This window comes from Euprymna scolopes, chromosome 46 (assembly GCF_053919585.1).
Source record: "Euprymna scolopes isolate OS-2025 chromosome 46, ASM5391958v1, whole genome shotgun sequence".
Lineage (NCBI taxonomy): Eukaryota > Metazoa > Mollusca > Cephalopoda > Sepiida > Sepiolidae > Euprymna > Euprymna scolopes.
The window spans coordinates 110,671,080-110,689,045 of record NC_136527.1 but is presented as its reverse complement, the minus strand read 5'-3'; the positions used below and the strand labels follow the sequence as shown (position 1 = coordinate 110,689,045).

General features: G+C 36.2%; 1 protein-coding gene across 2 annotated transcripts in view; it reads left to right on the top strand.

Annotated features, from left to right (window-relative positions):
• The window catches only part of LOC145270960 (transducin beta-like protein 2), a 127,903-nt gene that overhangs the window by 46,963 nt on the left and 62,974 nt on the right, over positions 1-17,966 (top strand). The window contains exons 2-4 of one of the 2 annotated variants that reach the window (XM_080126505.1): positions 6,395-6,598; positions 14,530-14,581; positions 15,553-15,615. In XM_080126505.1, coding sequence (XP_079982631.1) covers positions 6,395-6,598; positions 14,530-14,581; positions 15,553-15,615 — 319 coding nt within the window. The remainder of the gene's footprint in view (positions 1-6,394; positions 6,599-14,529; positions 14,582-15,552; positions 15,616-17,966) is intronic. The other variant, XM_080126506.1, reaches the window with a different exon arrangement.

Below are 17,966 nucleotides of genomic sequence, written 5' to 3'. Positions count from 1 at the left end.
GTATCGGATTCAGTAGTTTAGTACAGAATCGGTGATTGTATCGGAATCGGTAGTTTAGTATGGAATCAGTGATTGTATCGGAATCGTGAGTTTAGTATGGAATCGTGAGTTTAGTACGGAATCGGTGATTGTATCGGATTCAGTAGTTTAGTACAGAATCGGTGATTGTATCGGAATCGGTAGTTTAGTATGGAATCTGTGATTGTATCGGAATCGTGAGTTTAGTACGGAATCTGTGATTGTATCGGATTCAGTAGTTTAGTACGGAATCGGTGATTGTATCGGATTCAGTAGTTTAGTACAGAATCGGTGATTGTATCGGAATCGGTAGTTTAGTATGGAATCGGTGATTGTATCGGAATCGTGAGTTTAGTACGGAATCTGTGATTGTATCGGAATCGGTAGTTTAGTACGGAATCTGTGATTGTATCGGAATCGGTAGTTTAGTACGGAATCTGTGATTGTATCGGAATCGGTAGTTTAGTACGGAATCGGTGATTGTATCGGAATCGTGAGTTTAGTACGGAATCGGTGATTGTATCGGAATCGTGAGTTTAGTACGGAATCTGTGATTGTATCGGAATCGTGAGTTTAGTACGGAATCTGTGATTGTATCGGAATCGGTAGTTTAGTACGGAATCTGTGATTGTATCGGAATCGGTAGTTTAGTACGGAATCTGTGATTGTATCGGAATCGGTAGTTTAGTACGGAATCGGTGATTGTATCGGAATCGTGAGTTTAGTACGGAATCGGTGATTGTATCGGAATCGGTAGTTTAGTACGGAATCTGTGATTGTATCGGAATCGGTAGTTTAGTACGGAATCGGTGATTGTATCGGAATCGGTAGTTTAGTACGGAATCGGTGATTGTATCGGAATCGTGAGTTTAGTACGGAATCGGTGATTTTATCGGAATCGGTAGTTTAGTACGGAATCAGTGATTGTATCGGAATCGGTAGTTTAGTACAGAATCGGTGATTGTATCGGAATCGTGAGTTTAGTACGGAATCGGTGATTTTATCGGAATCGGTAGTTTAGTATGGAATCGGTGATTGTATCAGAATCGGTAGTTTAGTACGGAATCGGTGATTGTATCGGAATCGTGAGTTTAGTACGGAATCGGTGATTGTATCGGAATCGTGAGTATAGTACGGAATCGGTGATTGTATCGGAATCGTGAGTTTAGTACGGAATCGGTGATTTTATCGGAATCGTGAGTTTAGTACGGAATCGGTGATTGTATCGGAATCGTGAGTTTAGTACGGAATCGTGAGTTTAGTACGGAATCGGTGATTGTATCGGAATCGGTAGTTTAGTACGGAATCGGTGATTGTATCGGAATCGTGAGTTTAGTACGGAATCGGTGATTGTATCGGAATCGTGAGTTTAGTACGGAATCGGTGATTTTATCGGAATCGTGAGTTTAGTACGGAATCGGTGATTGTATCGGAATCGTGAGTTTAGTACGGAATCGGTGATTGTATCGGAATCGTGAGTTTAGTACGGAATCGGTGATTGTATCGGAATCGTGAGTTTAGTACGGAATCGGTGATTGTATCGGAATCGTGAGTTTAGTACGGAATCGGTGATTGTATCGGAATCGTGAGTTTAGTACGGAATCGGTGATTGTATCGGAATCGTGAGTTTAGTACGGAATCGGTGATTGTATCGGAATCGTGAGTTTAGTACGGAATCGGTGATTGTATCGGAATCGTGAGTTTAGTACGGAATCGGTGATTGTATCGGAATCGTGAGTTTAGTACGGAATCGGTGATTGTATCGGAATCGTGAGTTTAGTACGGAATCGGTGATTTTATCGGAATCGTGAGTTTAGTACGGAATCGGTGATTGCATTGGAATCGATAGTTTAGTACGGAATCGGTGATTGTATCAGAATCGGTAGTTTAGTATGGAATCGGTGATTGTATCGGAATCGGTAGTTTAGTATGGAATCGGTAGTTTAGTATGGAATCAGTGATTGTATCGGAATCGTGAGTTTAGTATGGAATCGGTAGTTTAGTACGGAATCGGTGATTGTATCGGATTCAGTAGTTTAGTACGGAATCGGTGATTGTATCAGAATCGGTAGTTTAGTATGGAATCGGTGATTGTATCGGAATCGGTAGTTTAGTACAGAATCGGTGATTGTATCGGAATCGTGAGTATAGTACGGAATCGGTGATTGTATCGGAATCGGTAGTTTAGTATGGAATCGGTGATTGTATCGGAATCGTGAGTTTAGTACGGAATCTGTGATTGTATCGGAATCGGTAGTTTAGTACGGAATCTGTGATTGTATCGGAATCGGTAGTTTAGTACGGAATCGGTGATTGTATCGGAATCGTGAGTTTAGTACGGAATCGGTGATTTTATCGGAATCGTGAGTTTAGTACGGAATCTGTGATTGTATCGGAATCGGTAGTTTAGTACAGAATCGGTGATTGTATCGGAATAGGTAGTTTAGTATGGAATCGGTGATTGTATCAGAATCGGTAGTTTAGTACGGAATCGGTGATTGTATCGGAATCGTGAGTTTAGTACGGAATCGGTGATTGTATCGGAATCGTGAGTATAGTACGGAATCGGTGATTGTATCGGAATCGTGAGTTTAGTACGGAATCGGTGATTTTATCGGAATCGTGAGTTTAGTACGGAATCGGTGATTGTATCGGAATCGTGAGTTTAGTACGGAATCGTGAGTTTAGTACGGAATCGGTGATTGTATCGGAATCGTGAGTTTAGTACGGAATCGGTGATTGTATCGGAATCGTGAGTTTAGTACGGAATCGGTGATTGTATCGGAATCGTGAGTTTAGTACGGAATCGGTGATTGTATCGGAATCGTGAGTTTAGTACGGAATCGGTGATTTTATCGGAATCGTGAGTTTAGTACGGAATCGGTGATTGTATCGGAATCGTGAGTTTAGTACGGAATCGTGAGTTTAGTACGGAATCGGTGATTGTATCGGAATCGTGAGTTTAGTACGGAATCGGTGATTGTATCGGAATCGTGAGTTTAGTACGGAATCGGTGATTGTATCGGAATCGTGAGTTTAGTACGGAATCGGTGATTGTATCGGAATCGTGAGTTTAGTACGGAATCGTGAGTTTAGTACGGAATCGGTGATTGTATCGGAATCGTGAGTTTAGTACGGAATCGGTGATTGTATCGGAATCGTGAGTTTAGTACGGAATCGGTGATTGTATCGGAATCGTGAGTTTAGTACGGAATCGGTGATTGTATCGGAATCGTGAGTTTAGTACGGAATCGGTGATTGTATCGGAATCGTGAGTTTAGTACGGAATCGGTGATTGTATCGGAATCGTGAGTTTAGTACGGAATCGGTGATTGTATCGGAATCGTGAGTTTAGTACGGAATCGGTGATTGTATCGGAATCGTGAATTTAGTACGGAATCGGTGATTGTATCGGAATCGTGAGTTTAGTACGGAATCGGTGATTGTATCGGAATCGTGAGTTTAGTACGGAATCGGTGATTGTATCGGAATCGTGAGTTTAGTACGGAATCGGTGATTGTATCGGAATCGTGAGTTTAGTACGGAATCGGTGATTGTATCGGAATCGTGAGTTTAGTACGGAATCGTGAGTTTAGTACGGAATCGGTGATTGTATCGGAATCGTGAGTTTAGTACGGAATCGGTGATTGTATCGGAATCGTGAGTTTAGTACGGAATCGGTGATTGTATCGGAATCGTGAGTTTAGTACGGAATCGGTGATTGTATCGGAATCGTGAGTTTAGTACGGAATCGGTGATTGTATCGGAATCGTGAGTTTAGTACGGAATCGGTGATTGTATCGGAATCGTGAGTTTAGTACGGAATCGGTGATTGTATCGGAATCGTGAGTTTAGTACGGAATCGGTGATTGTATCGGAATCGTGAGTTTAGTACGGAATCGGTGATTGTATCGGAATCGTGAGTTTAGTACGGAATCGGTGATTGTATCGGAATCGTGAGTTTAGTACGGAATCGGTGATTGTATCGGAATCGTGAGTTTAGTACGGAATCGGTGATTGTATCGGAATCGTGAGTTTAGTACGGAATCGGTGATTGTAGTACGGAATCGTGAGTTTAGTACGGAATCGGTGATTGTAGTACGGAATCGTGAGTTTAGTACGGAATCGGTGATTGTAGTACGGAATCGGTAGTTTTGTACGGAATCGGTGATTGTATCGGAATCGGTAGTTTTGTACGGAATCGGTGATTGTATCGGAATCGGTAGTTTTGTACGGAATCGGTGATTGTATCGGAATTGGTAGTTTTGTACGGAATCGGTGATTGTATCGGAATCGGTAGTTTAGTATGGAACCAGAAGTTTGGCTGTCAAGGAGTCAAAGTTTTAGGATTTGACTGTTAAAAACTCTACTAAACTCTTCTGCCAATTTTGGGCCTAAACACTGGAAATTTTAGATGTAGGTTACTTGGACATGGATCAAACTTTTTAACTTAATTTGAGCCCAAAACAGTAAATGTTAAGAGGGCAAAGTTGGGGTCAAATTTAAAAAAATTTTGACCTCTATGGTCTCTACCAAATTACTCAGCCAATTTTTGGTTTAAACATTTGAAATTTTACATAGAGTATATTCAGACATAGGGCAAGATTTTTAACCAGTTTTTGGCTGAAAATTTGGCTACCAAGGGGTCAAAGTTCAAAAGATTTGACCTTTGCAGTCTCTAGCAAACTATTCAGCCAATTTTGGGTCTAAAAATTTGAAATTTTACATAAAGGGTATTCAGACATGCAGCAAGCTTTTTAATCAGTTTTTGGGCGAAAATTTGTCTGCCAAGAGAGTTGACCTTTGCAGACTCTACCAAACTCCTCCGCTAGTTTTGGGTCTAAACACTTGAAATTTTAGATGTAGGTTACCTGAACAAAAGTCGAGCTTTTTAATATATATGTATACATGTGCACATAAAATTGTGAACAGTATGTAGGGCCTGAGTAAAGCCGGGTGGAACTGCTATAACATAAAAGCGAAAATGTGTGTTAGTGCGTGCACATTTTTTGTATGTCCGCCAAAGGCTTTTTGTTGGGGAAAGGGGCGCTCGGGGAACGTCACTGTTTGTTAGAACCTTTCACATACTAGCTAGATTATAATATTTCCGATTTATGAAACGAGGTCGTGTGTATCTTTTATTTGAGCGACTTTTACACACGCTATTTTCGCGACATTTTTTACTCTCCGCGTATTTGTTTAGCTTTTCAGTATAAAAGCAAAATCGGACCCGTAGCAAAGCCAAGCTCCCTGGCACTCATGCCAGGATGTCCAGAAAAGCAATGAGCTTTGATCAATGTGGGGAAAACCCCTTATATCAGACAGTTGCTAATCATTTGGACATTCCCCTTTTTATGTGGAGCTGGTTTTCCCCAACATCTTGGGGAAACTGGCTTGCAGCCAAAGTTAAGTGCATGATTTCATTCCCCTATGGCGTGATGTTTGACATTTTTTTTTTTTTTTTTATTACATTGCCACTTTGGTGTAGGGGGAGGGGAAACATCTACTGGGGTACTATGTAGGGATTTGGGCAGCGAGATGTTGGTTCACGTTGCACTTGAACTTCTGCATGTCAGTACAGTTGGGGAAGCAGTGACCTGGAATGGAATTCCAAAGTCTAGCAGTTCTGGGGAAGAAACTGCTGGAGTAGAAAGATCTTTTACATCTAGGGATCTCTACAGTGTGGGGGTAGGATTTTGCAGCTTGTCGGGTCTGTCGAGGGTGTTCACGTCGTGGGGGCACAAGTGCTTGCAGTTCATCAGAGCATTCACCATTATAATACTTGTAGAACAGGCAGAGGGATGCAACGTTTCGACGATGGGACAACAGAGGCTGAAGCTTAGATGCCAGTTTAGGGCCTATCAGATTGGCGACTCTCTTTTGAACCCTGTCAAGGAGCGAGAGACTAGTAGCCGATGCACCAGCCCAAATATGACAGCAATACTCCATACATGGGCGAATAGTGGCCTTGTAGAGGTACAGGATACTTTCGGGTGTTAGAAGTTTTCTAGCACGGTAGAGAGAGCCCACCTTCCTCGCAGCGGCCCTGGCAATGCTCTCGATGTAATTGTTCCAGCTCATGTTTCCTCATTAAATTCACGCACCTGTCACTTAATTTCAACCATTCTCAATTCTCTGCCCTCATAGCATAAAAGTAAGGTATCAGGCTATTCACCTCAAGGCTTCAGGTTCGAGCCTACCTGCCTACCAAAACTTTTTTTTTCTTTTATGCCTACAAAGACCTGGGCAACACCAGGCACCCCCGCTTGTCTATAAAGAAAAGATGAAAAAAATGAATAATTAATGAACATTCTTTTTTTTTTTTTTCAACTGTGAAATCTTGATTTTAATGTAATTTTTTTATCTTTGATTTCAGTTGTTTCGAAAAAGAAATCTTCCAAGGAAAATGCCGATAAAACAAATGCGAGCAAAAAGCCGAAATTAAGTTTGAAACAAAAAAAGTCCGGCGGTCCGTTATTCACGCATCCATGGATGGCAAGTGCTTTGAAGGCGCACGGTTCGTATGTTGTTGATATGGATTTCAGCCAGAATGGGAAATATTTGATAACGGTCGCAGAAGGTACGTACATCCAGATCAAGCAACAACAAAAAAACCTAAACGTAGATTCCATGAACAAAGTTTCTATCTTTAAACTACTTGCCTGTTGAACTCTCTTCCGTTTTCCTGCTTTCCAGCTGACTACAATATGGTCGTCTTCAAGTCTAACATAAACAAATTCTTGATCAGCCATCCTCTTAAGTAATCCAAATTACCCAATTCTCACTACTAACGATTACTACGACATTTTCTCATTAACCCTTATCCTCGAGTGGCCTCTGGGCCTTGATGAGTGGTGACTCCTTTGTAAATAAAAAAAAAAAAAAAAGAAAAAGGGTTTCCAAGTTCGGCAAGATACATTTGAAGATGGTCGGACATTACATCGGCTGAAACAATGAGAATAACACTCAAGATGTGACGAGTAGTCAAAATTATTTTTTTTTTTTTTTTTAATTATTTGTGAAAACATTGTTTTACTACACATTTGCAGACATATTTCGGTCAGACCACTTGAGTTAAGGCCTTTCTCTACAATTGAAAGAAGTAAAGTGAAACAATATATTAAGTTCTTGATTATATTATATTACGAATACACTTGTCTAGCTGAAACCACTATCAATAATTTCCCACACTCTTTATCTGTGCCTAAACCTAAACGTAGATTCCATGAACAAAGGTTCTTTCTTAAAATTGCATGCCTGTGGAACTCCGTTCCATCTTCCTGCTTTCCAACTGACTACAATATGGTCGTCTTACAGTCCAACGGGGCCCTGTCGGTGGGGGCATTAGAATACGCCGACTGCCCCCCTGCAGAGGGTAAAAGTCCATCAATGGGGGTCCTGGATATGACCTTAAACTATATCCAGTGGTGAGGCCCCAGCTTGTGGGCTTTGGGGAGTGTGGAGCCACCCTTTAATTGCCATTGCTCCCAGGTCCACTCTGACCCGGAGTGATAGTACCTGTTAGGGTCCCAACTATGGGTTAAATAGAAACTGACGTTAAAACAACAAAAATATTCTATTAAAAAAATTTTTCTTCAAAATCTTTGGATTCGGCATTAAATAACCCGAAAAGGGTTGATATGCCGTAAAACAAAAACAACCAACCAACCAAATCAAGTCCAACGTAAACAAGTTCGTAATTAAATGTAAAGTAATCCAATTTACCAAATTTCCACTAACGATTACTATGATATTTTCCCATTGAGTACTGTACACCATTAACCCTTATCCTCGAGTGGCTCCCAGGCCTTGATAAGTGGTGACTCCTTTGTAAAACAAAAAAGAAACTTTCACACTTATTAATTTAGAGTTATGCTATCGATTTACCAAACATGTGGAAACGAAATGGGAATAATGCCTGGGAGGAGGGTATTGACTATAGAACATAAACTACGTATGGTATCACAACGAATGGACTTTTATTACACTACACTTAAATGGAGGAAATTTCATGATAGCAGAACAGATACTACACTACCCTCGCCTCTTGAATTATGTAATAAAAATGATAAAATAATATAATTGATAGTATTGGGTTGACAAAAAAGTTCTTGTGGAATTTTTCATTTTGATTTTAAATGATGTATTTTTAAATAAGTTTTCGTTATAATATCTTTACTTTATATATTATTTTAGAGAGTGTTTTCATTTTATATATATGTATATATATATACATACTAGCATTTCAGCCCGGCGTTGCCCAGGTTATTGAAGATGTATGTTGAGCAAAAAAAAAAAAAAAAAGGGTCAGTTTTTTTTTTACTTTGACCCCTTAACATTTATTGTTTTGGGCTCAAATCAAGTTACTAAGTTAGATCCATGTCCAAGGAACCTATATCTAAAATTTCAAGTGTTTAGACCCAAAATTGTCGGAGGAGTTTGGTAGAATTCTCAAAGGTCAATCTCTGGCCGAAAACCGATCAGATTTTCCCAAATCTCAGTACCCTGTATATTAAATTTCGAGTCTATAGACTGAAAATTGACAGAGTTATTGCGTTGGAAAATGTACACACACACACAGACACGTTCACTTATACATACATATATAATATATATATATATATATATATTAGGTTGAGAAGAAAGTTCTTGCGGCATTTCTAATTTTGATTTCAAATGATGTATTTTCAAATAAGTTTTCGTCCTAATACCTTTACTTTATATATTATTTTAAAGAGCATTTTATACTTTAAAATTACAATCATTTTAGAACAACTATGTCTTCTTTTTAGAACGTTGAATACACGATGGAAAAAAAAAAGCAAATTTGTACAATTTTCTTAATTTAATTCAAGCTAAGCCGAAAATCTGCTGAAACAGCTCAGGATGTTAAAACAGCATTTAGCCCAGGAACTACTACTGAATACATAGCACAATGGTGGTTTAAGAAATTTCGTGGTGGTAACAGTTTTGAAGATGAGTGTAATGGTTGGCCATCAGATGTTGACAACAATCAATTAAGAGCCTTAGTCAATCTATGCACAGCTGTTTGAGAACTTGCTTTTGAATTAGACATAACTAGTAGATGTGAGTGAGTGACATGAGTGTGAGCTATTTTTAGTTTAGTCATTACTATCTTTTTTTTTTTTTTTTGACGTCTTTTTGTATCTCTTATTCTGATGTTTGTTGTTACTTTGAGTAGTTTATTCGATTCTTTCACGAAAAACACCCGTCTAGCCGAATCCACTGTGAAAAATTTCCCCCACTCTTTTTATCTGTGCCTAAATCAAAACGCGGATTCCATGAACAAAGCTTCTTTCTTAGAACTGCATGCCTGTGGAACTCTGTTCCGTCTGCCTGCTTCCCACCAGACTACAACTTGGATGTCTTCAAGTCCAACGTTAACAAATTCCTAATGAACCGCCCCCTTAAGTAAACACTTCATCAAATCTCCACACTAACGGAATGTACTTGCAATAACCCTTATCCCTGAGTGGCTTCCGGGCCTTGATAAGTGGTGATCACTGTGTAAAAAAAACAAAAAAAAATGTGCATGAGTTCCTATATATATATATATATATATATATATATATATATATATATATATATATACTAGCGGAGGTACCCGGCGTTGCCCAGGTGTGGTGAGGTGTGTGAGGGGGGGGCAAATCAAAACAAAACGGAAAATAAAGAATAAGCGAACGTAATAACGCTGTTTTAAATATAACTTTTTTTAAAATCGGAAAAAAAAAAACAGCGAACGTGATGCAAAAATAATTAAGCGAACCGAAAAGGAATAAGGTGCCTTGCCAGGCGACTAATATATATATATATATATAAAGAGAGAGAGAGAGAGGCAGTGATTTTGTTAGTGCGTGTCCGAAAAGTCTTTACCAAACTTCTCTATAAATATTTGGTCTCAGATTTTAAATTTGGTATATAAGTTATTTAAACCTGTAGCGCACTTTCAGTTTGGTTTGTAGATGGAATACTGTTGCCACATCTGGGCAGGAGCTGCTAGAAAGGACTTGTCCTGCCTTGATAGAGTTCAAAATAGACTTTGTAGCCTCGTAGGAGATGTCCTTTTCTCCTCCTTGCAACCTCTATCTCACAGAAGAGATGTTGCGAGTTTGTCTCTGATGTATCGTTATTTTCATGGAAAGTGTTCAACTGAGCTTCAATCTATGGTCCCCCCTCGCCAAACTTTCACAAGAAACACTCGTCTAGCTGTAAACACTATCAATAATTTCCCCCACTCTTTATCTGTGCCTAAACCTAAACGTAGATTCCATGAACAAAGCTTCTTTCTTAGAACTGCACGCCTGTGGAATTGTCTTCCGTTTTCCTGCTTTCCGGCTGACTACAATATGGTTGTGTTCAAGTCTAAAGTAAATAAGTTCTTGATGAGCCGTTCCATATAAGTTATCAAATTTACCAAATTTTCATTACTAATGATTACTATATTGACCAATTTCTACTGTACACTCTTTAACCCTTATCCTTGAGTGGCCTCTGGGCCTTGATAATGTGGTGATGCCTATGTAAAAAAAAAAAAAAAGCTGGTAAAACTTGCTGCTAAATAGTAAAAATCAAAAACAAAACCGTTAACTTTGGCAAGGTAAGTCGAATAAAACATTACGTTGGCTGTTTATTTTGCTAATGCGTTAAATTAAACATTCATGTGGCTTAAAGTCACTCAAATTTTAACCTCTCGTATTCATCTGTCAGTATCTTTTATAGTAACGACGTTGACGAGATAAATAACGACTAAAGCCGTAGCGCTAAACTTACATGTTTCAATTCTAGTACGCAAATCATATTTTTAATTAACTTTCGAAACATTTATCATGTAAAGGACAGTCGCCTGTTTGTTAGTGTGTGTTTGTATGGTTGCTCTTCCTCGATAAAACAGTTGCAGTTTTTTCCTTGGATTAAAAAAGATAAATTTGGTTACAAGTGAATGGCATAAATAAATAACCCTGATTAAATGTTAAAACTTCTTTAAAAATCGAAAAAACGAAAATAAACGGTGAACGTGATAGAAAAATATTAAAAAAACGAACGAAAAAATAGCATAAATAAACCTGTTTCAATATTAAAACTTTAAAAATCGAAAAAAAATATATATATATATATCTGATATGTCGGCTCGAACGTGCAATCTTAAGATAACGATGCTGCCACTATAGCGGCTGGTCTATGATCGCCTGAGCGAAGTTAGGTTGTTTTTTTTTATATTTAAACTAATTCAAGAAAGAATCTATTTTGCACATGCGTATTTGGCTAAATTGTTATGAAGGAACGATTTTTTGCTACCCCTCTCTGTAGAAAAGGGTCTGGTTAAGGGTGAAGGAATTAATGTTTTTAGCTAATTTTTCGATATTTGTCGTCAGGAGGGCCAAGCTTTAAAACGATATCAATCTCATGAAAATCCGTCACCTCTGTCTAAAGTTTTAGGCAGACATACAAACAAACATACATACATACATTTAAAGAGATTTTTGCCTTTTATATATATATAGACTAGCGAGGGGTACCCGGCGTTGCCCGGATGTTTTTCGGGGTATGTGAAAAAAACCCGAAGCGTTGACGACGCGCAGTTGGAAAATAGTAAAGTGTTAAAAAAACAAACAGGTGCGCGTTTTTGATTGATGTGACGGTGATAGGTATTCAGCAGTTACGATTTTGTGCGGGACAGTTTTGAATAAATGGGTTTGTTTGTTTGTTTGTAAAAACCCGCTCCCTGTTTATTAGGAGGAGCGAAATGAAAGCTACAGTCTGATATGACGAAGTCGACATTGAACAAACGTTACTTCACTCTCTTGAAACAACTGGCTTTCGGCCTGTGATTAGAGTCGAGTTTCGCTTTTCTTTTATACCGAAAACCGAATGTAACGCGTGCCGATGCGGGAAATGTTGAATAATTAACGTTTGAAAGTCAATAAAATTAAATAGATAGGCGAGCTCCGTGGATAACTCTGAGATATTACAATTTATAGATGATATAAAAAGTTTTAAGAAGTTGTGAAGCGAGCAAGCGCTTCTCTGAAAGAAGCCTTTCGTGGACATCGAGGAAAAGCGAACATAAATACACACATACATTTTTGCTTTTATATATATAGACTAGCGGTGGGTGGGGGGGTACCCGGCGTTGCCCGAGTGTTTGGAGGTGTGTTTGGTTGTTAATGAAAACCTAAGAATAAGCGAAGTAAAAAAAAACAAACAGAAAAACGAATGTTAAAACTTATCTGAAAAATAAAGCGAGGGGGATGGGGGTTACCTGAGCGGTGGGGAGGATGGGTAATCAAAACAAAAAACACAAAAATCATTAACGTAAGGCAAAGGAACGATGTTAAATGTAAAAATCTGAAAAAGAAAACAGAAAAACGAACGTTAAAACTAAAAACCAAAACAAAAAGAAAAAAAACATGTGAAAAATGGCTTAAATAAGCCTGTTTTCATATTAAAATTTAAAAAAAATCGGTGGGTACCCGGGTGTTTTTGTGTGTGTTTGTACGGTCGGGGTGGGGTGGGGGGTGTTAATGAAAACCTAAGAATAAGCGAAATAAAAAAAAAAAAAACAGATAAACGAACATTACGTGAAAAATGGCTTAAATAACCTGGCTTCAATATTTAAATTTAAAAAATCGAAAAAGAAAAGAGACACAATTCGAACCCAAAACATTTAGATAATGAACCAACGCTCTAACCAACTGAGCTAACACAACGTACATGAAATTGTGTGAGTTCTTCAAATATTTAAACTAAATCAGGTCATAACGTCATCTGACGCATGTGTAGAATTGATCTCGTCATGAGAGGACGGTTTGCTCTGCACCTATTAAATAGAAATTGAGCTTAACTCAAAATTAATGGTGACTGGTGTTTAAAATAAAAATCTGGACCCGTTGAACAAAAACGGTATACATTGAAATTAACAATATTTCAAAATCAAACAAATATATATATATATATATATATATATATATATAGGGTGTCCACAAAGTCTGGCTGCATAATCTACACGGTGCCCACGAAGTTTGGCTGCATAATCTACACGGTGCCCACGAAGTCTGGCTGCATAATCTAAAGGGTGCCCACAAAGTCTGGCTGCATAATCTACACGGTGCCCACGAAGTTTGGTTGCATAATCTACACGGTGCCCACGAAGTCTGGCTGCATAATCTAAAGGGTGCCCACAAAGTCTGGCTGCATAATCTACACGGTGCCCACGAAGTCTGGCTGCATAATCTAAAGGGTGCCCACAAAGTCTGGCTGCATAATCTAAAGGGTGCCCACAAAGTCTGGCTGCATAATCTACACGGTGCCCACAAAGTCTGGCTGCATAATCTAAAGGGTGCCCACAAAGTCTGGCTGCATAATCTACACGGTGCCCACGAAGTCTGGCTGCATAATCTAAAGGGTGCCCACAAAGTCTGGCTGCATAATCTACACGGTGCCCACGAAGTCTGGCTGCATAATCTAAAGGGTGCCCACAAAGTCTGGCTGCATAATCTAAAGGGGGCCCACAAAGTCTGGCTGCATAATCTACACGGTGCCCACGAAGTCTGGCTGCATAATCTAAAGGGTGCCCACAAAGTCTGGCTGCATAATCTACACGGTGCCCACGAAGTCTGGCTGCATAATCTAAAGGGTGCCCACAAAGTCTGGCTGCATAATCTACACGGTGCCCACGAAGTCTGGCTGCATAATCTAAAGGGTGCCCACAAAGTCTGGCTGCATAATCTACACGGTGCCCACGAAGTCTGGCTGCATAATCTAAAGGGTGCCCACAAAGTCTGGCTGCATAATATACACGGTGCCCACGAAGTCTGGCTGCATAATCTAAAGGGTGCCCACAAAGTCTGGCTGCATAATCTACACGGTGCCCACGAAGTCTGGCTGCATAATCTAAAGGGTGCCCACGAAGTCTGGCTGCATAATCTAAAGGGTGCCCACAAAGTCTGGCTGCATAATCTAAAGGGTGCCCACAAAGTTTGGCTGCATAATCTAAAGGGTGCCCACAAAGTCTGGCTGCATAATCTACATGGTGCCCACAAAATGAAGATGGTTTCCTTCGAAATATATTTATGAACTTTAATTTCAAACAAAATAAATGTCTGTTTATTTTGTAATAATGCGTTGTTTTCGCTTCAAACGTATACAATACGTATTTCATTTTATTCAAACTCAACCAGCGCTTCTAAGGAACAAAAATCTGAACGTGAATTCCGCATGACCAAACGCACCGTTCCGAGATTTAAAAAAACTACCGTAAAAACAACAAACAGATTTCTACTTGTTGATTCTCTGCTCCAACAACAACAACAACATGACAAAAAAAAAAAAAGAAAGAAAGAAAAATACTGAAGATGAAGGTCTCCTTCGAAATATATTTATGAATTTCAATATAAATTTAAAACAAAATAAATGTCTGTTTATTTTGTAATAATGCGTTGTTTTCGCTTCAAACGTATATAATACGTATTTTATTTTATTATTTTTTTTCAGATCGTGCAGCAATGATTTGGAGCATCAAAGATTTCAGACAAAAAGAACATAAGTAAGTATAACTTTATTTTTTTGTTTTTATTTAATTTTATATTTAAATTTTTTTTTTATTTAATTTTATATTTAAATTTTGTTTTTATTTAATTTTATATTCAAATTGTTTTTATTTAATTTTATATTTAAATTTTTTTTTTATTTAATTTTATATTTAAATTTTGTTTTTATTTAATTTTATATTTAAATTTTGTTTTTATTTAATTTTATATTTAAATTTTGTTTTTATTTAATTTTATATTTAAATTTTGTTTTTATTTAATTTTATATTTAAATTTTTTTTATTTGATTTTGTATTTAACTTTTTGTTTTTATTTAATTTTATATTTAAATTTTGTTTTTATTTAATTTTATATTTAAATTTTTTTTGTTTTGATTTAATTTTATATTTAAAATTTTTTTTATTTAATTTTGTATTTAAATTTTTTTTTGTTTTGATTTAATTTTATATTAAAATTTTTTTTTTATTTAATTTTATATTAAAATTTTTTTTTTTATTTAATTTTATATTTAAATTTTTTTTATTTTTTATTTAATTTTATATTTAATTTTTTTTTTGTTCTTTTTCATTAATCCAGAAAGACAAATTGATAAGAGGAAGGATATCTAAAAACCCAATATACAGTCTAAAAAAAGCTTTGAATAAAAAAAAAATGTAAAATAAAAATAAAGAATGCAGTTTACCCCCCCCCCAAAAAAAAACCGAACTTTAACCTATCGCAGACTTAACACCTACATAATCCGACTTTTAAAAAGTTTTTAATTACAAAAGAGAATTCATTTATATAAGGATGAGGGGGGAGAAAAAAAAAAGCCTTAACTAAAATTGTTAAATAGACTTAGCACTTGCATAAGCCGATTTCTCAAAGGTTTTAAATTTTACAAGAGAATTGAACTAATATATATATATATATATAAGAATAGATATAATCCTTATTTATTGAAAATATTTTTTTTTTATTTTGACAGATTTATTCGGGCCAACATCGAATATGATCATGCAGTTCGAGTGAGATTCAGTCCGGATACAAAGTAAGTATGATGTAATACATGGTACCGGGGGGTAGTATCTATCAAGTAGTGGCAGAGAGACTTTTAAGCACGTGTTGATACGGCAGAGTTTTGTGAACTACATGGCGAACTAAGAGGCTTTTAAAACAAAATGCAATGCGTAATCTTGGAAAGTACCATGAATAAATGCATTTTATTTCAACTGTAAAAATTGATTATTTGTATTATTTTGATTCATTGGACTACTGTTCTCATCGTTTCGATCGATGTAACCTTTGTCAAGTGTATCTTGTCGAACTCAGGAATGTTTTTGTTGGGAATGTTTCTGTCGAATTTGGGAATTTGGACTGAATTTTGAGCGGAACCCTTTACTTACTTCATGGGGGTAGCGTGCTCTTGTTTTGTCAGCCATGACTGGATAGAGGTCCTAAATAATTCGCAAATGTAGATTTTGGACGCCCACACCGAGGATTGAACCTTCAACCTTCCGGAGAAGGTCACTTTTACAATTGATTTTTCCCAAGTACTCTAATCACTATGCCACGGGTCCATGCATAAAGTAAATAAAGGGTTCCGCTCGAAATTCCGTCCAAATTCCCGAAACAGAAGCATTCCTGAGTTCAAAAAGATATATCTGAAGAAGGCCAAAGGTTATATCGACCGAAATGTTGTGAAAATCACACTCAAGATGAGAACAGTGGATCCGATGAATCCAAATAATACATATAACCAATCCTCATCTCAAAAGTTCAGAAACGTCAAAGCAAACTTTTTTGGTTCCAAAATTAATTGCAGACAATTCTAGTACGAATTTTCGGAGCCTTAAACCTATTTTTAGTTCTAGTTGTAAATATCACCATTTATTACTAATTATTATTAACTTATTACTAATTATTATTAACTTATTACTAATTATTATTAACTTATTACTAATTATTATTAATTTATTACTAATTATTATTAACTTATTACTAATTATTATTAACTTATTACTAATTATTATTAACTTATTACTAATTATTATTAACTTATTACTAATTATTATTAACTTATTACTAATTATTATTAACTTATTACTAATTATTATTAACTTATTACTAATTATTATTAACTTATTACTAATTATTATTAACTTATTACTAATTATTATTAACTTATTACTAATTATTATTAACTTATTACTAATTATTATTAACTTATTACTAATTATTATTAACTTATTACTAATTATTATTAACTTATTACTAATTATTATTAACTTATTACTAATTATTATTAACTTATTACTAATTATTATTAACTTATTACTAATTATTATTAACTTATTACTAATTATTATTAACTTATTACTAATTATTATTAACTTATTACTAATTATTATTAACTTATTACTAATTATTATTAACTTATTACTAATTATTATTAACTTATTACTAATTATTATTAACTTATTACTAATTATTATTAACTTATTACTAATTATTATTAACTTATTACTATATATTAATGTATATCTATCTTTATACTTATTACTTGTATACGTGAAGTAAATAAGGGTTCCGCTCGAAATTCCGTCCAAATTCCCCGAGTTCGACAGAAACATTCCCGAGTTTGACAAGATACACCTGAAGAAGGTCGAAGGTTACATCGACCGAAACGTTGTGAAAATGACACTCAAGATGAGAACAGTAGTCCGATGAATCCAAATAATATGAATAACCAATCCTCATCTAAAAAAATTCAGAAACTTGAAAAAAACTGAGTCGATTTTTTTTTTTTTTTTTTTTTTTTTTTTTTTTTTTGTGACTGTCTCTGCATACAACGTGTTGGTCCGTGTTAACATGCAACGATGACGGGATAATAAGTTTAGTGATTTATGTAATAGAAAAATTTTAAATTATGAAAATTATCAAATAAGAATAAAATAGTGTCAGGTTGACAAGAAAATTTATTTATTTGAGCCAACATCGAATATGACCATGCGATTCGAGTTGGATTCAGTCTAGGCATAATGTAGTACATGGTACCGGTGGAGTATCTATCAGGTTGGCAAAGTTCTTATGGTTTTTAATTTTTAAATTCAGATGAACATAACTCAAACAAAAATTTATTGATCAAAATAAGCACCATCCGAATCAACACACTTTTGGCAACGCAAAACAAGTGTATTTATGCCAGTAACGTAAAAATCTTGCGTTCTGGTGACAAAGTTGCTGAAAAGGTGTATTTTTTTTTTTTTACAAGGTAGTCACCACTTATCACTCGGGGATAAGGGTTAGGGTTAAAGAGAGCCCACCTCCTTTGCAGCAGCCTTGGCACTGCCCTCAGTGTATCTGTTTCAATTTATATTCCCTGTGAACGTTAAGCCGAGG